This window comes from Eschrichtius robustus, chromosome 19 (genome assembly GCF_028021215.1).
Source record: "Eschrichtius robustus isolate mEscRob2 chromosome 19, mEscRob2.pri, whole genome shotgun sequence".
In the NCBI taxonomy this organism is placed as follows: Eukaryota; Metazoa; Chordata; class Mammalia; order Artiodactyla; family Eschrichtiidae; genus Eschrichtius; species Eschrichtius robustus.
The window spans coordinates 64,653,030-64,675,159 of record NC_090842.1 but is presented as its reverse complement, the minus strand read 5'-3'; the positions used below and the strand labels follow the sequence as shown (position 1 = coordinate 64,675,159).

General features: G+C 39.1%; 1 protein-coding gene and 2 pseudogenes across 1 annotated transcript; 1 reads left to right on the top strand and 2 right to left on the bottom strand.

The window, feature by feature from the left end:
- Positions 1-366: 366 nt before the first annotated feature.
- On the bottom strand, positions 367-2,529 carry LOC137752476 (ferritin heavy chain pseudogene; annotated as a pseudogene).
- Positions 1,846-22,130, bottom strand: LOC137753009 (zinc finger protein 350-like). Its single transcript, XM_068527961.1, has 4 exons — positions 22,046-22,130; positions 14,421-14,547; positions 8,292-8,387; positions 1,846-4,552 (listed from the first exon to the last, which is right to left on the bottom strand). Exons 1-4 carry the CDS (start codon positions 22,058-22,060, stop codon positions 3,210-3,212), a joined length of 1,581 nt encoding a protein of 526 aa, XP_068384062.1. The 5' UTR covers positions 22,061-22,130; the 3' UTR covers positions 1,846-3,209.
- LOC137753053 (translation machinery-associated protein 16 pseudogene) lies at positions 15,660-16,280 on the top strand (annotated as a pseudogene).

Genomic DNA, 22,130 nt, shown 5'->3' with positions numbered 1-22,130 from the left:
TCTTGATATATAATGTGAGGCAGGGATCTAATTTCATCTTTTTCCATATCAATAATCAGTAATTCCAGCACCTTAAAGGATCTTCCCTTTCCCCACTTTACATGATTTCAGACTGTGTATTTGTCCCTAAAATAAGAACATTAAAAAACCATACAAAACATACAAAACAGGTTATAGATTCTAGGGGCATAAACCACACGGGTGTTTTGGGTCATAAATCTCATCAAAGTTACTAACGAACCCCCCCCTCACACACACACACACACACACACACACACACAAATAATGACTAGTAACTTTACTAACAGGTTGTCTTATACAGAGCAAATATTCAAGGACTGTTTAAATAAGTATCATTTTATTCACAAATATATTTTCAATCCGCACTTGTCTATAAGTGGACTGTAAGATTTGTAAATTGCAGGGGCCAGGGGCACGCACCACAGCTAATCTCAATTGAAGTAGGTTGCTCGCCTGATTATTTAGCTATTGTCTCTCACCTCTCAACCTACTCTTCCACTGTCTGCTTTGTGATAGCGCAAACCAGATTCTCTTTTGCCAGCTTCACGTTAAGTTCTGCCAACATGGGCCACTAGAGAGAATGGGTAGGCAGAAGGAAAATGGAGATGGGACTTGCTTTTTTCTGTTTGCTTTCTCTTCTTGCTGCAGAGGAAACACTTGGTTGCTGTTTTCAGTTTTCGTCCACAGTCTTAGAATCATCTTCATCCCACGCCCTCAGGCATTCTAGCGTCAGCCAGCCATGTGCTCTCCTCAGAGACTGGAGGAAGAGTTCCACGGCAGGGGAGCAGGGGACCGGGGCGGGGTGGGGTGTCCTTACTCCAGGCTCCTAATTCCTTGCACCAGTCAGTCATTTGTCCTGTTCAAGCCAGCACAAAGTTTCAAGTGAATGACCGAGGAGCAGTGACTTCTAGCTAAATCACTCCTACGTAAAAAACAGGGTGACATTTGTGAGATTTTCTTATCAACCAAGGGCCCTCTTACCATGAGACTGGGTATTCTCAATGGCACTGGAATCCTAGTATAACCTGGGGTCTTTACGTGTCTGTCTTTTTTTTTTTTTTTTAATCTGGGTACCAAATTTGAAAGAATAGTGCAAATGAAAAAAACTTAAGTGGATGCTTTAGTACAACTTACAGAAAAGGTAAAGGAAAACCCAAAATGGATGCATTGTCATGGTAACCAGGGAAGTCACCCCCACGGCCACTGGGAAGCCAGCCTGATGCTTAGCTCTCATCATCAGGGTGAGCCTGTCAGAGACACTCTGCCATGCCAGATTCGGGGGCCCTCATCACACACAAATGGGTTATGTGGTCACCCAATTCTTTGATGTATTTCACCTGCTCATTCAGGTTGTCACACAAGTAGGGGTCATTTTTCGCAGTAGGCAATTTGTGCAGTTCCAGTAGTGACTGATTCATGCCCTCTTCTGAGTGGAACACACATGCGTTGCCTTGAGCCCACTCTCCGAGTCATCCTGTTCTGGTTTCAGCATACACCAAAGATTCGGCCACCTGGCAGGTTCTGCATCTTCATCAGCTTCTCAGCATGTCCCCTCCCCTCACGAGACTGGTGAAGAGAACAACTGGCAAAGTTCTCCAAAGCCACATCATGGCCATCAAAGTAATGAGACACGGACAGGTAAACGTCAGAGGCTCCAGGTGGATCTGGCAGTTATTTGTGGCCTCCAAGTTCTGGTGGTAGTGCTGGGGCACCTGTGAGGGGGACATGGTAGTCACAGCAGTCACTCCACTCCCATTCGCCTTGGGAGTGGTCCAAGGGTGCTGTGAGGAGGCAGAAGGCTGGCTCTGCAGGGCCAGGTTGAGGGGGTGGGGTGGCGAGCGCCAGCTTCTGTTCAAGCACTGTTTAAGCAGGAAACCATGGCAACTCTCGGCAAAGAATGTCTTTTTCCCTGAAAATCATTATTCTGGTAGGCTGGCTCTAAGAAGGCCTTCAAAGATTCTCAACTCTCCCCTTGAGTGTGGGCTGGCCTAGGAACTTGCTTCTAAAAGAATACGGCAAAGATGATAGAAGATTTAGATATAATAGGTACAATGTGATATGGACTATAAACCATCTTCAAATGAGTTATGGAGTCATTCCCTAGCAATGAGAAAGAGTTCAAGACATTCTCTATCAAAATACACATTAAGGGTGTTAATCTGATGGAAAATGAGGGTAGACTTACGTCAACAAGTTTCCAAATCTCCATTGCAATCACGAGCTTATCGCCTTTGTGAGATCTCTGCCATTCTGCTAAAGGTTCAACACATTTGGTGTATCCATAGACATTCCTTATTTCTGACACATGATGAGGAACCATGTTACTGAAAACCTTGTCCTATTCACTGCTGTGCAAATCAGGGGCTGACTCGGCAAGTTTGGGGTGTTCAGACCCTGCACGTTCCAATGAAAGGAATGACCCTTGACTGGCACCTGAGAAGGAACCTCTAAGCCCTTGTAATATGCTGCCTGCCAAGAGCGTCTTTGTATACCTGGGGTTTCGGCCATGCCATATAGTTTAATTAGCAATATGATTTTTGGTGAACACCTGCTTTTGTTTGCCTGGGGCTCTGGGCCATTCTGTATCAGTTTGATCCTTAGGAGGCTGGAGTTTGAGAAGTTAAGGTCAGTTATGTGGTTTCTCCATGCCTCCATAACTAACCCCCTTACTACCCCTCTCACCCCCCGGCACTAAGGCTCAGGTGAGTTTCTCTGGTTGGCAATACGCCATATGTGTTGTCAGGTCATTGCTGGAGAATTAAGCACTGTCCATACAACTCCACTGGGAGGACAACTGGATGCACCTGGTTTCTCCTAAAGTCTGCCTCATGCACCTTTTACATTTGCTAATTTTAATTTGTAACTCTTCACTGTCATAAACTGTAACAGTAAGTATAGCAGCTTTTATGAGTTTAGTGACTGCTTTTAGAGAATGATCAAATGTGAGGGTGGTCTTAGGCACTTGATACAACTGCCTTCCTAAAATTTCTTTCTGATGTGAATTTATTGATGATTTCGAAGTCAAGCTCGTTACAATTCAACCTACTTAGAGCCACTGATACTTAATGAGGTATATCTTCCCATTATCACTACATTCATGAGCATTCTCTCAGTGAAAGTTTTCAACTATATAAAAAGCTAAAACTTTGATGTAAAGGCTTTTCCACACTGAACGTACCAAATCTTCCCTACACGTTTCCTGTGACATAAAATAAGACATAATTGGTAACTGAAGGCACTACCACATTTACTGCATTCATGAGGTTTCTCTCCTGTACAAATTCTCTGTTACTTCCTGAGGGTACACATCTGTCAACAGGCTGTCCCACAAGGACTACATTCCCTTGGGCTAGGAACCCACTGATATTTAATGATGTCTGCATGGCCACAGAAGGCCCTTGCACTGTCATTGTTTCAACAGAGTTTTTCTCCTGTACGGGTTCTGTGGTACATAATGAGCTGTGGTTCCCAAGAAAATCATTTTCCACCTTGACTGAATCCACACATTTCTCTTTCATATGAGTTTTCTTATGTTTAGTGAGGGAGGACTTGTGGCAGAAGGCTTTCCCACAATTGCTGCATCCATGGGGTTTCTCTCCTGTATGAACTCTCTGATGTCTACTGAGTATTGACTTCGTGCAGTAGCCTTTCCCACATATGTTGCATTTATAGCGTTTCTCTTCTGTATGACCTCTTTGATGTCTAATGAGACTTGACTTTTGAAAGTAAGCTCTTCCACATTCACTGCACACATAGGGAGGATTTCCAGTGTGAAATACCTGATGTGCAACGAGACATGGCTTATGACTGAAGGCTTTACCACATTCCTTGCATCCATAGGGCTTCTCTCCAGTATGAATTCGCTGATGTATAAGAAAATTACCCTTCTGGATGAAGCCTCTTCCACATTCACTGCATGTATAGGGTTTCTCTCCCGTATGAGTTTTCTGATGTACAAGGAGCTGAGATTTCCTGGAGAAAGTTTTCCCACACTCACTACATGCATGGGGTTTTATTCCTCTTTCCACTTGCATATGTATATTGAGCTCTGCTTTCCTACAGAAGGCTTTACCACATTTAAGGCATTTATATGGTTTCTCTCCTGTATGAGTTCTCTGATGTACAGTGAGTTGAGACTTTTTGATGAAGGTTTTACCACATTCAATACACTCATGTTTCTTTCGTTTTTCAGTTTGATGTATACTGAGTTTCGAATTGGTGAAGATGGTGTTTCCATATTTATTGCATTTAACTCCAGTGTAACGTTTTTCATGCTTAGTACGAAGAAACGATTTCTCATATTTATTAAACTTGTCAGGATTCTTCGCTACACAGTTTTTATTCTGGTTAACTAAATCTAAATTAGAGTTCAGTACATCAAACTTATCATGGCTTTGCCTTAAAGTAACAAGATTTCTGCGCAGATGAAACACATTTCCCGATGAACTGTGTTCACGGCCTCTTTCCATATTTTTACGCTTGTTTTGGATTTCCAAAGACCACTGCATATGATCACCAATTTCTCCAACTTCTAGAAAGAAAATTAATTCTTTCATAATCAGGTTATGGTAATAAAACTGCTTCTAAATCAGGTAATAAAACTGCTTCTAAAATGCCCCGGTTTGGGCTGGCTCTTTGTGACAATTCTGTCATATGAAGGAAACCATCAAGTGTAAATTTACTTCTTGAATATGAGGGGAAACACAATGAAATAAAGCCATAACATCTTTAAAAAAAACCCAGCTGATTCAGAATCAATGGTAGACAATTCTCAATTAGTAAAGATTTTGCTGCTCTCCAAATAGATCCTTGCAAAATGGGCAAAGAGGATGAAGTAGAAATGTGTCTCATTAACATAAGATAAAGTAAGTTGGAGAGACATCTGATCTAGCATGATGGAGGATATAGCCATTCATTCCCCCAATGCTTATTGAATGTCTACTATGTATCACATTCACTGTCCTAGCACTTGAATACAAACGCATCCCACTAGGCAAAAGAGAACAAAATGGAAGCAAAGAAATAAGACAACTTCAGACTGAAAACTGGTTCCTAGCATATGAAAAAGAACAGTGTGAGTTGGTCAACTTTAAATAGGTAAACACCTGTGAGAAAATAAAAGTTGAGCCAAGAAACCAGGAATAAAGAATAAGCAACCTCATGTAAAGAATTGCAAGTTTTCATTCAAGTACAACAGCAATGCAAGAGCCCTGAGACAGGAAAGGTTTTGGCCAGGTCAAGAAATAGAAAGGTACCCAGTAGGCCCTGAGTGGAACAGCTATATAGGGAGAAGGAAGCGTTGAAATTCAAAAGGTAGACAGAAGGCATATCACATAGATCTGGTAGGAAGAATCTGAATTTGACGCTAAGACTAGTGGCAAGCCACTGGAAGTTTTGAGAAGGTGGGGGGTTCTGATTTATATTTCCAAGAGGTTGCCGACCGCTACATGGATAGTGATGGGAGAGGAAGGAGTGTAGGAGAGAGGAAGTTAATGAAGTAATCCAGGGAAGAGATAATGGTGGCTTGGTGTGGAGCAGCAATAGTGTACGTGTGGAGAAGCGGATGAACTCGAGGTACATCTAGGAGAAGGAAAAAACAACATGCAGTGTTGAATTCAATGTAAGTAAAAGGGAGGAATCAAGGGTTTTCCCTAGGTATTTGGCTTAAATGACTAGACGTACCAGCTAAGTTGTTGAGGAACATCAGGGAGACAGGTTTTGAATGTGGGAAAATCAGGTGTGTATTTTGACATAAACATTTTGAGATGGATATCTTGGTGCAGACATGAAGAACTCAACTGGAGAGAGGAATTTGGAGAAGACTTTGGCTAGAGGGCAAATTTGGGATTATCTGTACAGGCATACCTTGGAGATATTCCAGGTTCAGTTCCAGACCACCACAATAAAGCAAATAGTGCAATAAAGCTAGTTACGTGAATTTTTTTGTTTCCCAGTGCATATAAAAGTTATGTTTACACAATACTGTAGTCTATTAAGTGTGCAATAGCATTATGTCTAAAACAGTGTACATAGTGTACACAGTGTACACTTAATTTAAAGATACTTTCTCACTAAAAAAAAATGCTAACCATCATCTGAGCCTTCAGCAAGTCGTAGAAGTAACATCCAAGATCACTGATTACAAATCACCGTAACAAATATAATAATAATAAAAGAGTTTGAAATATAGAGAGAATTACCAAAATGTGACGCAGACACAAAGTGAGCAAATGCTGTTGGGAAAAATGGTGCCGACAGACTTGCTTGACGCGGGGCTGCCACAAAACTTCAATTTGTATTGTTTTGGTTTGGTTTTTTTTGGCTGCACCACGAGGCTTGCGGGATCTTACTTCCCCGACCAGGGATCGAACCCGTGCCCCCTGTGGTGGAAGTGCAGAGTCCTAACCACTGGACCACCAAGGAATTCCCCACAAACCTTCAGTTGCAAAAAACACACTATCTGCGAAGTACAATAAAGCAAAGCACAATAAAGTGAGCTGTGCCTGTATAGAAATTCCCAGAGAGGGAATTCCCTGGCAGTCCAGTGGTTAGGACTCGGCACTTGCACTGCCAGGGCCGGGTTCAATCCCTGGTCGGGGGATTGAACCCGCAAGCTTTGCGGCGTGGCCAAAACAAACAAACAAAACCCCAAAAACATAAGCCAGATCATGTCACTCTTCTGCCCCAAACCATTCAGTAACTGTCATTCTGAAAAAAAATCCTAAGTCCTTAAAATGGCCTGCAGTGCCCTGCATCATGTGGGCCCCTTTCGCACCTCATGAGTATCACTTCCGCTCTTGATGGCTCTGCTCTCCCCACACAGGCTTCCTGGACAGTCCTCAAACACGCCAGGTACACCTCTGCCTCAGGACCACCGTTGCTGGTACACTTTCCCCAGGTCTACCCATGCATCATCCCTCACTCCACTCAGCCACCCTAGCAGAGCAGAGAGGCATTCCCTGTCCGTTGTGTATAAAACATCAGGCCTTCCTATTGCTTGACATTCATTACCCCTTACATTGTTCTCCATGGTTCTAATTACCACCAGAAAAATTTGTATATTTCTTGTGTACCTCCCCCACTTGGAATGCAAGTTCTGTGAGAGTAATAACTTAATCCCTTTTATTCTCTGCTGTAGCCACATAATATAAAGCACACTACATAGCAGCGTGTATTAGGCATTAAAAATACTTGCTGAGGGAATGAATCAATGAAACAATCATACTTGTGGCGGGCATTGTAGAGACTGGTTTAAATGAAGCTGACTTTGAATTTAGGGAATGGAAAGAGAATTCTGTGTAAGCATCACATTGTATCTCGCAGTCCCTTGATCACAGAAGGATTTAAATATCCCATGTTGGTAGTAGGGTTATAACTAGAATTGTTTAGACTCGGGAAATTAAACTGAGAGTAAGATGAATCAAGATAAATACCTGATCCAGCAAATATACAGAGAAATCAGCAAAGAATGCATGACGTTTATGGTTTGATTTCAGGTGGGGTCTAAGATTGTGAATTTTCTGTTTTTGTTTTTTTATTTGAGTGAATTCCTTTATTTCAGTGTATGGGGGAGGCATAATTCACTCTGAAAATTACAATACTTATAGCTCTTCCCTTACCATTTTATTATAAAAATTTTCACAGACAAACAAATTGAAAGAATTACACAGTGAACAGCCATATATCCACCTCTTTGATTCTATAGTTAACGTTTTGCTACATTTGCTTTAGCTCATATTTGCCCAGCCAGAATAAGGAAACAGACAGATGCACATTAAAAGACCGGGTTACCATGGGAACACAGCACCCTGGGTGGGGCTGAATGTTAGGAAGGAAATCAGTATTACCCAAGGTTCAGTAGTCAGAAGACGATGATAGTGAATTTGAAGTTCTCTCTTTGCAGAGAGGAGTGGAAGACTGAATTTTCAAAGCAAGGGAAGAGGAAGGAACAAGCAGTGATACTATGGCAGTCAATGAAGAAGCGAAAATTTGAGAATCCTCAGAAAGAAAAATATCTAAGCAAAACAAATCAAGATCCTAGATGAAATAAATCAGTATCAAATCCAGGGGTGAGAACACAGGAGTATTTTCCTCTAAATGCTTAAGCAATGAATATTAACATAGGAGAGTAATAATCAGAGGCTGTTTAGATACTGTCAAAAGGTTAGAAACCAGAAGATGAGTCACCTCAACACTATTTCAAAGGTGTGAGGCCTCCACAAATCTAGGAATTCACTTCTTTTCTACCTGGATGTTTCTCATTCACTTACCTGGAAAGTTCTGACCACGGATATTTTCCTTTTCTAACCATGGTTTGTTTCTTTGCTTCAACTTGAAGATTTGAATTGGTTTGGGACTTTGATACCCTATTCAAGAAAAATAACAGAATATTTAGGAAAATATCTTTGGGCGTGAGATCTAAACATTGTTAAATGATACATTTTATAGATTGTGTGACTGTACCTTGGAAAAGAGTTTTCCCCTTGGAGTAGGGAAAATATACTCCCTCTATCTGAGGCCCGAGAGGAGACTGAGTATCTACCACTTATAAAATTCAAGTCTTATGTAGGGGTCAGCAAACTATGGTCCGTGGCTGTAACTAAGGCATTTTTTTACATTTTAAAAGCATTATTAATTCAGAATAAAGTGCTCTTATAAAACAGAGTATTCGAAAAGTGAAGGTAAACTTCTAAAACATGATAGCAAAAGTGTTTTGTACCATTACATTTTAAAAATTAAAACCATTTAAAAATATTTATCTCGAGCAGAAGCAAGAAAAACTACAATCCTGCAGCCTGTGGACCAAAAACCACAGTTACAGAAAGATAGACAAGATGAAAAGGCAGAGGGCTATGTACCAGATGAAGGAACAAGAAAAAACCCCAGAAAAACAACTAAATGAAGTGGAGATAGGCAACCTTCCAGAAAAAGAATTCAGGATAATGATAGTGAAGATGATCCAGGACCTCGGAATAAGAATGGAGGCAAAGATTGAGAAGATGCAAGAAATGATTAACAAAGACCTAGAAGAATTAAAGAACAAACAAAGAGATGACCAATACAATAACTGAAATGAAAACTACACTAGAAGGAATCAATAGCAGAATAACTGACGCAGAAGAACGGATAAGTGACCTGGAAGACAGAATGGTGGAATTCACTGCTGCGGAACAGAATAAAGAAAAAAGAATGAAAAGAAATGAAGACAGCCTAAGAGACCTCTGGGACAACATTAAACGCAACAACATTCGCATTATAGGGGCCCCAGAAGGAGAAGAGAGAGAGAAAGGACCAGAGAAAATATTTGAAGAGATTATAGTCGAAAACTTCCCTAACATGGGAAAGGAAATAGCCACCCAAGTCCAGGAAGCGCAGAGAGTCCCATACAGGTTAAACCCAAGGAGAAACACGCCGAGACACATAGTAATCAAAGTGGCAAAAATTAAAGACAAAGAAAAATTATTGAAAGCAGCAAGGGAAAAACAACAAATAACATACAAGGGAACTCCCCCATAAGGTTAACAGCTGATTTCTCAGCAGAAACTCTACAAGCCAGAAGGGAGTGGCATGATATACTTAAAGTGATGAAAGGGAAGAACCTACAACCAAGATTACTCTACCCGGCAAGGATCTCATTTAGATTTGATGGAGAAATCAAAAGCTTTACAGACAAGCAAAAGCTACGAGAATTCAGCACCACCAAACCAGCTCTACAACAAATGCTAAAGGAACTTCTCTAAGCGGGAAACACAAGAGAAGAAAAGGACCTACAAAAACAAACCCAAAACAATTAAGAAAATGGTCATAGGAACATACATATCGATAATTACCTTAAACGTGAATGGATTAAATGCCCCAACCAAAAGACATAGACTGGCTGAATGGATACAAAAACAAGACCCATATATATGCTGTCTACAAGAGACCCACTTTAGACCTAGGGACACATACAGACTGAAAGTGAGGGGATGGAAAAAGATATTCCATGCAAATGGAAATCAAAAGAAAGCTGGAGTAGCTATACTCATATCAGATAAAATAGACTTTAAACTAAAGAATGTTACAAGAGACAAGGAAGGACACTACATAATGATCAAGGGATCAATCCAAGAAGAAGATATAACAATTACAAATATATATGCACCCAACATAGGAGCACCTCAATACATAAGGCAACTGCTAACAGCTATAAAAGAGGAGATCGACAGTAACACAATCATAGTGGGGGACTTTAACACCTCACTTACACCAATGGACAGATCATCCAAAATGAAAATGAATAAGGAAACAGAAGCTTTAAATGACACAATAGACCAGTTAGATTTAATTGATATATATAGGACATTCCATCCAAAAACAGCAGATTACACGTTCTTCTCAAGTGCGCACGGAGCATTCTCCAGGACAGATCACATCTTGGGTCACAAATCAAGCCTCAGTAAATTTAAGAAAATTGAAATCATATCAAGCATCTTTTCTGACCACAACGCTATGAGATTAGAAATGAATTACAGGGAAAAAAACGTAAAACAGACAAACACATGGAGGCTAAACAATACGTTACTAAATAACCAAGAGATCACTGAAGAAATCAGAGAGGAAATCAAAAAATACCTAGAGACAAATGACAATGAAAACACGACGACCCAAAACCTATGGGATGCAGCAAAAGCAGTTCTAAGAGGGAAGTTTATAGCCATACAAGCCTACCTCAAGAAACAAGAAAAATCTCAAGTAAACAATCTAATAACCTTACACCTAAAGAAACTAGAGAAAGAAGAACAAACAAAACCCAAAGTTAGCAGAAGGAAAGAAATCATAAAGATCAGAGCAGAAATAAATGAAATTGAAACAAAGAAAACAATAGCAAAGATCAATAAAACTAAAAGTTGGTTCTTTGAGAAGATAAACAAAATTGATAAGCCATTAGCCAGACTCATCAAGAAAAAGAGGGAGAGGACTCAAATCAATAAAATCAGAAATGAAAAAGGAGAAGTTACAACAGACACCGCAGAAATACAAAGCATCCTAAGAGACTACTACAAGCAACTTTATGCCAATAAAATGGACAACCGGGAAGAAATGGACACATTTTTAGAAAGGTATAACCTTCCAAGACTGAACCAGGAAGAAACAGAAAATATGAACAGACCAATCACAAGTAATGAAATTGAAACTGTGATTAAAAATCTTCCAACAAACAAAAGTCCAGGACCAGATGGCTTCACAGGTGAATTCTATCAAACATTTAGAGAAGAGCTAACACCTATCCTTCTCAAACTCTTCCAAAAAATTGCAGAGGAAGGAACACTCCCAAACTCATTCTATGAGGCCACCATCACCCTGATACCAAAACCAGACAAAGACACTACAAAAAAAGAAAATTACAGACCAATATCACTGATGAATATAGATGCAAAAATCCTCAACAAAATACTAGCAAACAGAATCCAACAACACATTAAAAGGATCATACACCACGATCAAGTGGGATTTATCCCAGGGATGCAAGCATTCTTCAATATACGCAAATCAATCAATGTGATACACCATATTAACAAATTGAAGAATAAAAACCATATGATCATCTCAATAGATGCAGAAAAAGCTTTTGACAAAATTCAACACCCATTTATGATAAAAACTCTCCAGAAAGTGGGCATAGAGGGAACCTACCTCAACATAATAAAGGCCATATATGACAAACCCACAGCAAACATCATTCTCAATGGTGAAAAACTGAAAGCATTTCCTCTAAGATCAGGAACAAGACAAGGATGTCCACTCTCACCACTATTATTCAACATAGTTCTGGAAGTCCTAGCCACGGCAATCAGAGAAGAAAAAGAAATAAAAGGAATACAAATTGGAAAAGAAGAAGTAAAACTGTCACTGTTTGCGGATGACATGATACTATACACAGAGAATCCTAAAACTGCCACCAGAAAACTGCTAGAGCTAATGAATGAATATGGTAAAGTTGCAGGATACAAAATGAATGCACAGAAATCTCTTGCATTCCTATACACTAATGATGAAAAATCTGAAAGAGAAATTACGGAAACACTCCCATTTACCATTGCAACAAAAAGAATAAAATACCTAGGAATAAACCTACCTAGGGAGACAAAAGACCTGTATGCAGAAAACTATAAGACACTGATGAAAGAAATTAAAGATGATACCAACAGATGGAGAGATATACCATGTTCTTGGATTGGAAGAATCAACATTGTGAAAATGAGTATACTACCCAAAGCAATCTACAGATTCAATGCAATCCCTATCAAATTACCAATGGCATTTTTTACGGAGCTAGAACAAATCATCTTAAAATCTGTATGGAGTCACAAAAGACCCCGAATAGCCAAAGCAGTCTTGAGGGAAAAAAATGGAGCTGGAGGAATCAGACTCCCTGACTTCAGACTATACTACAAAGCTACAGTAATCAAGACAATATGGTATTGGCACAAAAACAGAAACATAGATCAATGGAACAAGATAGAAAGCCCAGAGATTAACCCACGCACCTATGGTCAAATAATCTATGACAAAGGAGGCAAAGATATACAATGGAGAAAAGACAGTCTCTTCAATAAGTGGTGCTGGGAAAACTGGACAGCTACATGTAAAAGAATGAAATTAGAATACTCCCTAACACCATACACAAAAATAAACTCAAAATGGATTAGAGACCTAAATATAAGACTGGACACTATAAAACTCTTAGAGGAAAACATAGGAAGAACACTCTTTGACATAAATCACAGCAAGATCTTTTTTGATCCACCTCCTAGAGTAATGGATATAAAAACAAAAATAAACAAATGGGACCTAATGAAACTTCAAAGCTTTTGCACAGCAAAGGAAACCATAAACAAGACGAAAAGACAACCCTCAGAATGGGAGAAAATATTTGCAAACGAATCAACGGACAAAGGATTAATCTCCAAAATATATAAACAGCTCATTCAGCTCAATATTAAAGAAACAAACACCCCAATCCAAAAATGGGCAGAAGACCTATATAGACATTTCTCCAAAGAAGACATACGGACGGCCACGAAGCACATGAAAAGATGCTCAACATCGCTAATTATTAGAGAAATGCAAATCAAAACTACAATGAGGTATCACCTCACTCCTGTTAGAATGGGCATCATCAGAAAATCTACAAACAACAAATGCTGGAGAGGGTGTGGAGAAAAGGGAACCCTCTTGCACTGTTGGTGGGAATGTAAATTGATACAGCCACTATGGAGAACAATATGGAGGTTCCTTAAAAAACTAAAAATAGAATTACCATATGACCCAGCAATCCCACTACTGAGCATATACCCAGAGAAAACCGTAATTCAAAAAGACACATGCACCCGAATGTTCATTGCAGCACTATTTACAATAGCCAGGTCATGGAAGCAACCTAAATGCCCATCAACAGACGAATGGATAAAGAAGTTGTGGTACATATATACAATGGAATATTACTCAGCCATAAAAAGGAACGAAATTGAGTCATTTGTTGAGAAGTGGATGGATCTAGAGACTGTCATACAGAGTGAAGTTAAGTCAGAAAGAGAAAAACAAATATCGTATATTAATGCATGTATGTGGAACCTAGAAAAATGGTACAGATGAGCCGGTTTGCAGGGCAGAAGTTGAGACACAGATGTAGAGAATGGACACATGGACACCAAGGGGGGAAAACTGCGGTGGGGTGGGGATGGTGGTGTGCTGAATTGGGCGATTGGGATTGACATGTATACACTGATGTGTATAAAATTGATGCCTAATAAGAACCTGCAGTATAAACAAACAAACAAACAAAACAACTAATACTAAACTTTCATTGGGTTATTTGTATGGAAATATGTTAATATAAATGTTTCAGACATTACATGAAATTTCTAAAAATCTTATATGTTCTGGTATAATGTTATATAAGTAATAATCCTAGTTATTACTTTAAAATGTATATCTCAGAAATAACTAATTTTCTTGTCAACTGCATTATTATGAACTTTAAAAAAAAAAAACTATTTATCTCACTGATGTTTCATCCTTTTGACATTTCTATTTTTAAGTATATTTTATAATGCATATAATAAATTTAGCAGAATACTTATATAATTGACAAATAAAAATATGTTATGTGTGTGCTGAAAAAACAAATAAAATAAAATAAAAGTGTTATTTAAAAAAAACCAGAATATAATTACAGAGACAGTAGGTAGCCCGAACAGCCTGCAGTATTTACTATCTGGCCCTTTGCAGAAAAAGTTTGACAATCTCTCTTACATTATTCACACTTCAGATACCTGCCCCCAAATCATTGCACAACTGAGAAAGGAAAGACTGCTGATTGGGCACCCTGAGTGGCACAGGGAAGCAGTTCTTACCCACGGACAGCAGGTTGCTATAGTTTTCCAGCATCACATCCTGGTACAGGTCCTTCTGAGCAGGGTCTAGTAGCCTCCACTCCTCCCGGGTGAACTCCACAGCTACATCTTCAAATAATAATGATTCCTGTAGTAATAAATTCTTCTTTAATCTGGGGTGATCATTTGATGGTTTGGAAGAGAAGTACAAAACTCTATTCTAATCATTTCTACTGTGTAGGCTGTATCTATACGGGTGGTTTACGTTATATAGTGTGGAAGAATGGAAAGTCTTATACAGATATCCTGCTGCTGTGATTCAGCCATCCACCCCCTCAATAATTCAGAAGGTTTTCTGAAATGTGGTCATTAAAACCTCTTGTTAACCTTGGTAGATTTGCCATCTGTGTGCATATGTGCGTGCACTGAGCTACATGCAGATGATATCAAAACAAACACACGTATTCTCGCTCTCAAGAAGCCTTCACTGTGCACAAGTTAACTAGAAACAATAAGCACTAGAATTAAACATGAAAAACCTGATGATGCTGTAATTGTAAGACACTGAATATAAACAGTGTTTAATATGTGCAAAGGCATAACAGAGTCTTAAAGATGAGTGGGCTAACTTGAAGAAACAAAGATGAATGCTCAAAATAAGAAATACAGTAATTGAAATTAGGAATTTCAATTTATAGATTGACTACCAATTTGATACGACATAGAGAGAATGGTGAACTAGACAACAGATCTGAAGTGCAAAAGACAGTGATGGAAAATACAAAAGTGAGGTTGAGAGATATGAAGGATAGAGTGAGAATGTTGAATTTCCACCTATTCTGAGTCTGAGGGAAGAACAGAAAATTTGAGGGAAGGTAATAACCAAAGATGTAAGGGCAGAGAATATTTTAGAGCTGGTAAAAGACACAAAACCTCAGGATGAGAGAACCCCACAATTTCAAGCAGGATCAGGAAAAAGAGATCCACTCCTAGACACATGGAGGTAAAACTGCAGAACACCAAAACTCAAAGGGAAAATTCAAAAATATCCAAAGGGAAACGACATATACCTAACAAAAGAACAAATATGATTTATTGCCTCTAAGTTCTCAACAGCAGTGATGGAAGCCTGAAAAAGAATGAAATAGTATTTTCAAAGTGCCAAGTGAAACAACTTTCAATCAAGAATGTTATACTGGGAGTTGCCTTGTGAGCTGCTGCCGCCGCAGACCCTGAGGTCCCGCAGCGTGGAGTCGGAGGTCCGGAGGTCCCAGGCCACAAGGACATCGCCATGCCTAAAGCACCAAAGGGAAAAAGCGTAGGACAAGAAAAAAAAGTCATCCATCCATATAGTAGAAAAGCAGCTCAAATTATGAGAGAGGCCCACAAACTAGAAAAAAAGGAAAAACTGAAGAATGAAAAGGCGTTGCGTCTCAACCTTATTGGTGAAAAACTGCAGTGGTTTCAAAATTATCTTGATCCCCAAAAAGTAGAATATTCAAAGAGAGACGCTTGTGAATTAACTGAAAGGTATTTAAGTCCGTTCAGCAGTGAGCTGGAGCAGACTGAGTTCCACACAGCATCAAGGCCGGGCAGGGCAGGCAGCAGTGCTCCCGAGGCGGCCATCAAGCAGACCACGGAGCGGGAGTGACAGCAGTACCGGGGCTGCGGCCTTGAGATTCCAGACACTTTAAATGCAGGGAATGGGATTTTGATCTGAAGAAACTGCCAAACATTAAAATGAGAAAAATCTGTGCTAATGATGCAGTGCCTAAGAAGTGTAAGAAGAAAACTGTGACAGCTGTAGACAGAGATTTAGGAGAATTGGAACTGAAAGATGAATCAAGGGACACAGACGAGGAACTGACTGCAGTGGCCTAACTGTCTTTACTTGAGTTGAAAATAAATAGTTTGAGAACTTCAAGTTACACTTGAATTGATTATGGTAAATAATTGTCTCTACACAAGAATTTGCTGTTTAGCTTATTCTCTTATATGATGAGAATCCCATTTTCAGTTTCAAAAACAGTGTTATGATTTTTACTTAAAAATGAATGTTGCTTTTTGTTTACATTAAGTTGTTAGACTAGGTAGAAATGCTTTGCAAAATCCATTTAATCTGAATTTCTGGGGCTGGGAGAGCAATATGAATGAGGACAAAAAATGTTGTAATTTTTTCCCTCATGCTTACTTAGAATCACCTAATCTCATGTTTTGGGGCATGGGCAGCAGCTGTTTGCTAGAAGGTTACTGTGGTACTTCTTGAGCAGTGACGATGGCAAAATTGCCTTTGAGTAATATGTTTTACTCTTTTTCCTCTTACACATTAAAACTATTTTCTTTCCTTATAAAATAGGGAAAATGTGATACGGAATTTATATACATTTATGGGAACCCTGTGCGCCTAGAGCCCATGCTCCACAACAAGAGAAGCCACCACAATGAGAAGCCCGTGCACCACAACAAAGAGTAGTCCCCGCTCGCTGCAACTAGAGAAAGCCCGCGCACAGCAACGAAGACCCAACGCAGGCAAAAATAAATAAATAAATAAATAAATTAATTAATTAAAAAAAAAAACAAAGAGGGATATGAAAGTTTGTGAGGATGTTTCAGATTGTCACACTGACCAGGTCCCTACTGTATTTAATGGTCACGGGCCAAGGGTGCTATATATCCTGTAAAGCATATGACAGTCCTACACAGGAAGAATTGTCAAGCTCAAAATGTTAATAGTACCCACAGCCTCCCTCTCATTGAAAAACATAGGTATAGTAAATTTTACTGTATCCCAGAATAAAACTGAAAAATATTTAAAGGAATAAAAGTCTATCACTCAACAATGAAAAATTTATAATGCCTGGTACTCAATCAAAATTACCAGATATGCAAAGAGAGAAAATATGACTCATACAAAGAGAAAAGATCATCAACAGAAACAAAACCAGAAATGACATACATAATAAAATTAGTAGATAAGGATAGTAAAATACATATTATACATACATATGTTTAAAAAGGTGGAGGAAAGCATGAACATGATATGGAGTCATATGGAAGATATCAAATAGACCCAATTCCAACTCTAGAAGTGTCTGAGATGAACAATGTACTCATTGGATGTGATTAATAGCAGACTAGACACTGCAGAAGAAAAGATTAGTGAACTTGAAGATATAGCAATAGAAACTATTCAGCATGAAACAGAAAAAAGACCTAAAGAGAAACATTTTAAAACAGCCAGAGAAAACAGATTTACTACATGCACAAGAACAGAGCAGATGAACACAGACTTCTCCTGTAAACAATACAGGTCAGAAGACAATGGAAAGACATCTTCACAGTACCGAAAAAAGAAAACTGTCAACCTTGAATTCCCAGTGAAAATATATTTCAAAAATGAAGGCAAAATGAAACCTTTTTCAGGTATGCAAAAGCTAAAGTAATTCAGCAGCGGCATACATGTACTAGCAAAAATGTTAAAGGATGTCCTTCAGATAGAAATCTAGATCTACCCAAATGAATGAAGGGCTGCAGAAATGAAAAACCTATGAGTAATATAAAATCTTATTTTTTTATATACCTTTAGAAGATAAGTGATTGTTTAAATCAATGATAATAATGTATTGTGGGATTTCTAAAATACAAAGAAGTAAAATGTAGGCCAACAATAGCACAAAGGCTGGTAGAGAAGAAATGGAAGCACACTCTTTTAAGGTTCTTATACTATGAATGAAGTGGTATAATATTACTTGAAGATAGACTGTGATAGATCAATATGTAGAAATGAGTAGTTTACTACTCACACGAACTAGCACACTAACAATACCAACTAGAAAATGTCTTGCAAAAAACAGATAAAGATTAATATCCCTGAAACCTATCTTTTTTTTTTTTTTTAGAGATCAGAAAAAACAAAATCAGCACAAAGGATTTGATTAGGCAATTCACAGAATACAAACAGTTAACAAATACAGTAAAATATGTTCAAAGTCACTGATAATAATGCAAGTAAAAATAATAGTAAAACTAATTCTGATAGCACTTATTAAATAACAGGCAATGTTCTAAGATATGACCTACATATGTATATACATATATACATAGATCAGTGGTTCTCAACCGGTCAACAATTATTTTACAACAGCAGACATATGACATTTTAGGTTATCACAACTTGGGGGTGGGAGGGTGCTACTGACATCCAATGGGTACTGACCAGGGAAACTGCTATTCTATAATCCTGTGGTGTCCCCTCAACAAAGAATTTGTTGTTTGGCCAAAAAAGTCAATAGTGCTGAGGTTGAAAAACTCTGCTATATATTAACCTATTTAATCTTCAGAAAAATCCTTTCATGTAAATTCTATTATAATTCCCATTTTTCAGATGAAGAAAGCACTGCAGAGAGATTAAATAACCAGAATAAGATAAAGCAGGTAATTATAGACCAAGGCAAGATATGAATGAGTGAATCTGACCACAGAATTTGTGCTCTTAAACTGAACACTAGGGGCTTCACCTGGTGGCGCAGTCATTGAGAATCCACCTGCCAATGTAGGGGACACGGGTTCGAGCCCTGGTCCGGGAAGATCCCACATGCCACGGAGCAGTTAAGCCCGTGCACCACAACTACTGAGCCTGTGCTCTAGAGCCCACAAGTCACAACTACTGAGCCCACGTGGCACAACTACTGAAGCCCGTGCGCCTAGAGCCTGTGCTCCGCAACAAGAGAAGCCACCACAATGAGAAGCACACGAACCACAACAAAGAGTAGCCCCCGCTCGCCGCAACCAGAGAAAAGCCCACGTGCAGCAATGAAGACCCAATGCAGCCAGAAACAATAAATAAAATAAAATAAATTAAAAAAAACTAAACACTAGGCTCTACAACCTTCAAAAAAATGATATAGCTTTTATATTTCAGATTTGTAAGATTTAAAAACTGATACAATATTAAATAATAGCAAGAATGTGGGAAAAACAGAGACTTTCATAAACTCTGAGAGGAAGTGCTGAAGACTTTTAAAAAGGGCAATTTTGTAGCAACCATGAAAAATTTAAGTCCAGGTACCATTTGACTCATAGATTTCCCTTTCAGGAATCTAACCTAAAAAAATTTTCACACATAGTCAGAATGTGTATTGTGAAGAAACTTTATGGCTAAAATGTACTTTTAGGGACTTCCCTGGCAATCCAGTGGTTAAGACTCTATGCTTCCACTGCAGGGAACGAAGATCCCACGTGCTGCATGGCGGGCCAAAAAAAAAAAAAGTACCTTTATATAAACAGAGTACATAAATTAAGGCAAATACATGCTAGGAAATATCATGCAAACCTAAATGCAATGAAATAGATACATAAATACTTGAATGGAACGCTCTCCAGGGCAGGTTGCTATAGGAATAAAGCAAGTAATGTGTTTATTATGATCTCAGTAATGTAAAACTATTTTCACAAAAAATATGTGTGTAGGGGCTTCCCTGGTGGCGCAGTGGGTGAGAATCTGCCTGCCAATGCAGGGGACACGGGTTCGAGCCCTGGTCTGGGAAGATCCCACATGCCACGGAGCAACTGGGCCTGTGAGCCACAACTACTGAGCCTGCACGTCTGGAGCCTGTGCTCTGCAACAAGAGAGGCCGCGATAGCGAGAGGCCCACGCACCGTGATGAAGAGTGGCCCCCGCTCGCCGCAACTAGAGAAAGCCCTCGCACAGAAACGAAGACCCAACACAGCCAAAAATAAAAATAAATTAATTAATTTAAAAAAAATGTGTGTATATGCACATAAGTGTACATAATGTATGTATATCTACGTGCATATAAGTGTTAATAAAAACAGAATTATTTCTCTCCTAAGTGATGAGTAGAGAAGGGTTTGACAGGGCAACTTTCTTTTTTTGCTCTATTTATTTCCATATTGTTTCTGTATATTTCACAAACAAATGATTTGTATATGACTCATTTAATAACAACAAAAGATGATAAAAGTGGAAGGTAGCAGGTTGGATGGTGGCCTCCTAAAAGATATGTCCACTTCCTAATCCCCAGAACCTGTGAATTTTACCTTGTCTGGATAAAGGGTCTTTGCAGATATAGTAATTAAGGATCTTAAAATGAGAAGATAGTCCCAGATAGTCTGGATGGGCCCTAAACCCAATGACAAGTGTTTTTATAAGAGACAGACAGAAGGAGACAGACAAACAGAAGAGGGGGAGGTAATGTGAAGACAGATATTGGAATGATAAGGCCACAAGCCACAGAATGCAGACAGCCACAAGAAGCTGGACGAGACAAGGGACAGATTTCTCCTTGAGTTCTGGAGGGAGCACAGCCTCACTGACAACCTGATTTCAGACTTCTGGGCTCCAGAACTGTGAGGGCACACACTTCTGTCGTTCTAGCCGCCTACTTTGCGGTAATGTATTATGGCACCCACAGGAAACTAATACAAGGAGGTAGATAAGAACTGACAATGAATAATTCGGGAAGAATACTACATTTCTAAGACTGGGATGCAGTGACAAAGACAATATCATGCATCCCTACATCCCAAGTCTTTAGCAGAGAATGTGATTTTAAACTCTGCTGGTAGGTCTGTACCCGGAATCCAATTCAGCAAAAAACGGCTTGAGAGGCCATTTAAACCATCCATTTGTCTAGATAAATCTAGATTTTTATATCTGAAAAAAGCCAGAATACCAGAAGGGTATTGAAGGAACTCCATAAGAAACAACCACAGGTGTACAACTGTGTAAAAATTCACTTTACTGTATGTATGTTATGCCCCCATAAGAAAGTGTAAAAACACACACACACATGAAACAGAGAAATGGGAACCTCTTCTTGCATATACCAGAAGGCTGCCATTGAGGCCACTGCGCCCTGCAGGAAAAGTCATCAAGAAATTTATTAAAACTTCAGTGCCAGGAAATACTTACTTTTCTGAGGAAATGATCTACTTTCTCTGTACAAAAACATGAATCATGTAACGTTTCGTGTTTCTCTTGCTGGCACTGGCTACCAAAATTATTGGAGATAATCTGGTAGCTCAACATAAATAACCCCTCAGGTCTCACAGTTTTTTATTAATATTCTGACTTCAAAATTCTGAGCAGAATCTCTGACCTGCATTCCCACCATTCCTAGTTTACCGTGACATCAACATTATGGTTGATATTTATTTGTCTTCAGATTCAGGCTCTTATCAATGTGTCATTTTCCAATTAATCAAGTCAATTTTTTTTTTTTAAGTTTTTCTAATTTTTTTTTTTTTAACTTTTTGGGTTTATTTATTTATTTATTTATTTATTTATGGCTGTGTTGGGTCTTCGTTTCTGTGCGAGGGCTTCCTCTAGTTGCGGCAAGTGGGGGCCACTCTTCATCGCGGTGCATGGGCCTCTCATTATCGCGGCCTCTCTTGTTGCAGAGCACAGGCTCCAGACGCACAGGCTCAGCAATTGTGGCTCACGGGCCTAGTTGCTCCGCGGCATGTGGTATCTTCCCAGACCAGGGCTCGAACCCGTGTCCCCTGCATTGGCAGGCAGATTCTCAACCACTGCACCACCAGGGAAGCCCTCAAGTCAATTTTTATAAGCCTCTACAAATACAACAGAAAAGAAAGGAGGGAATAAATAAATATGTAAAACTCACCTGGACCTTGGTCATTTTCTTCTGTTCTTAGAAAATGACTGGAACTGGGATTCTTCTTTTTTTACTTTGCTAGATTGTCACTCAA

What these genes read in the sequence shown, in the direction of transcription:
- LOC137753009 (XM_068527961.1), bottom strand. An exon ending in TAGCAACCTGCTGTCCGTGG is followed by an intron (nt 8,388 to 14,420) that starts GTAAGAACTGCT and finishes TTTCTTGAATAG; the next exon opens with GGTATCAAAGTCCCAAACCA. An exon ending in CCGTGGTCAGAACTTTCCAG is followed by an intron (nt 4,553 to 8,291) that starts GTAAGTGAATGA and finishes TTTTCTTTCTAG; the next exon opens with AAGTTGGAGAAATTGGTGAT.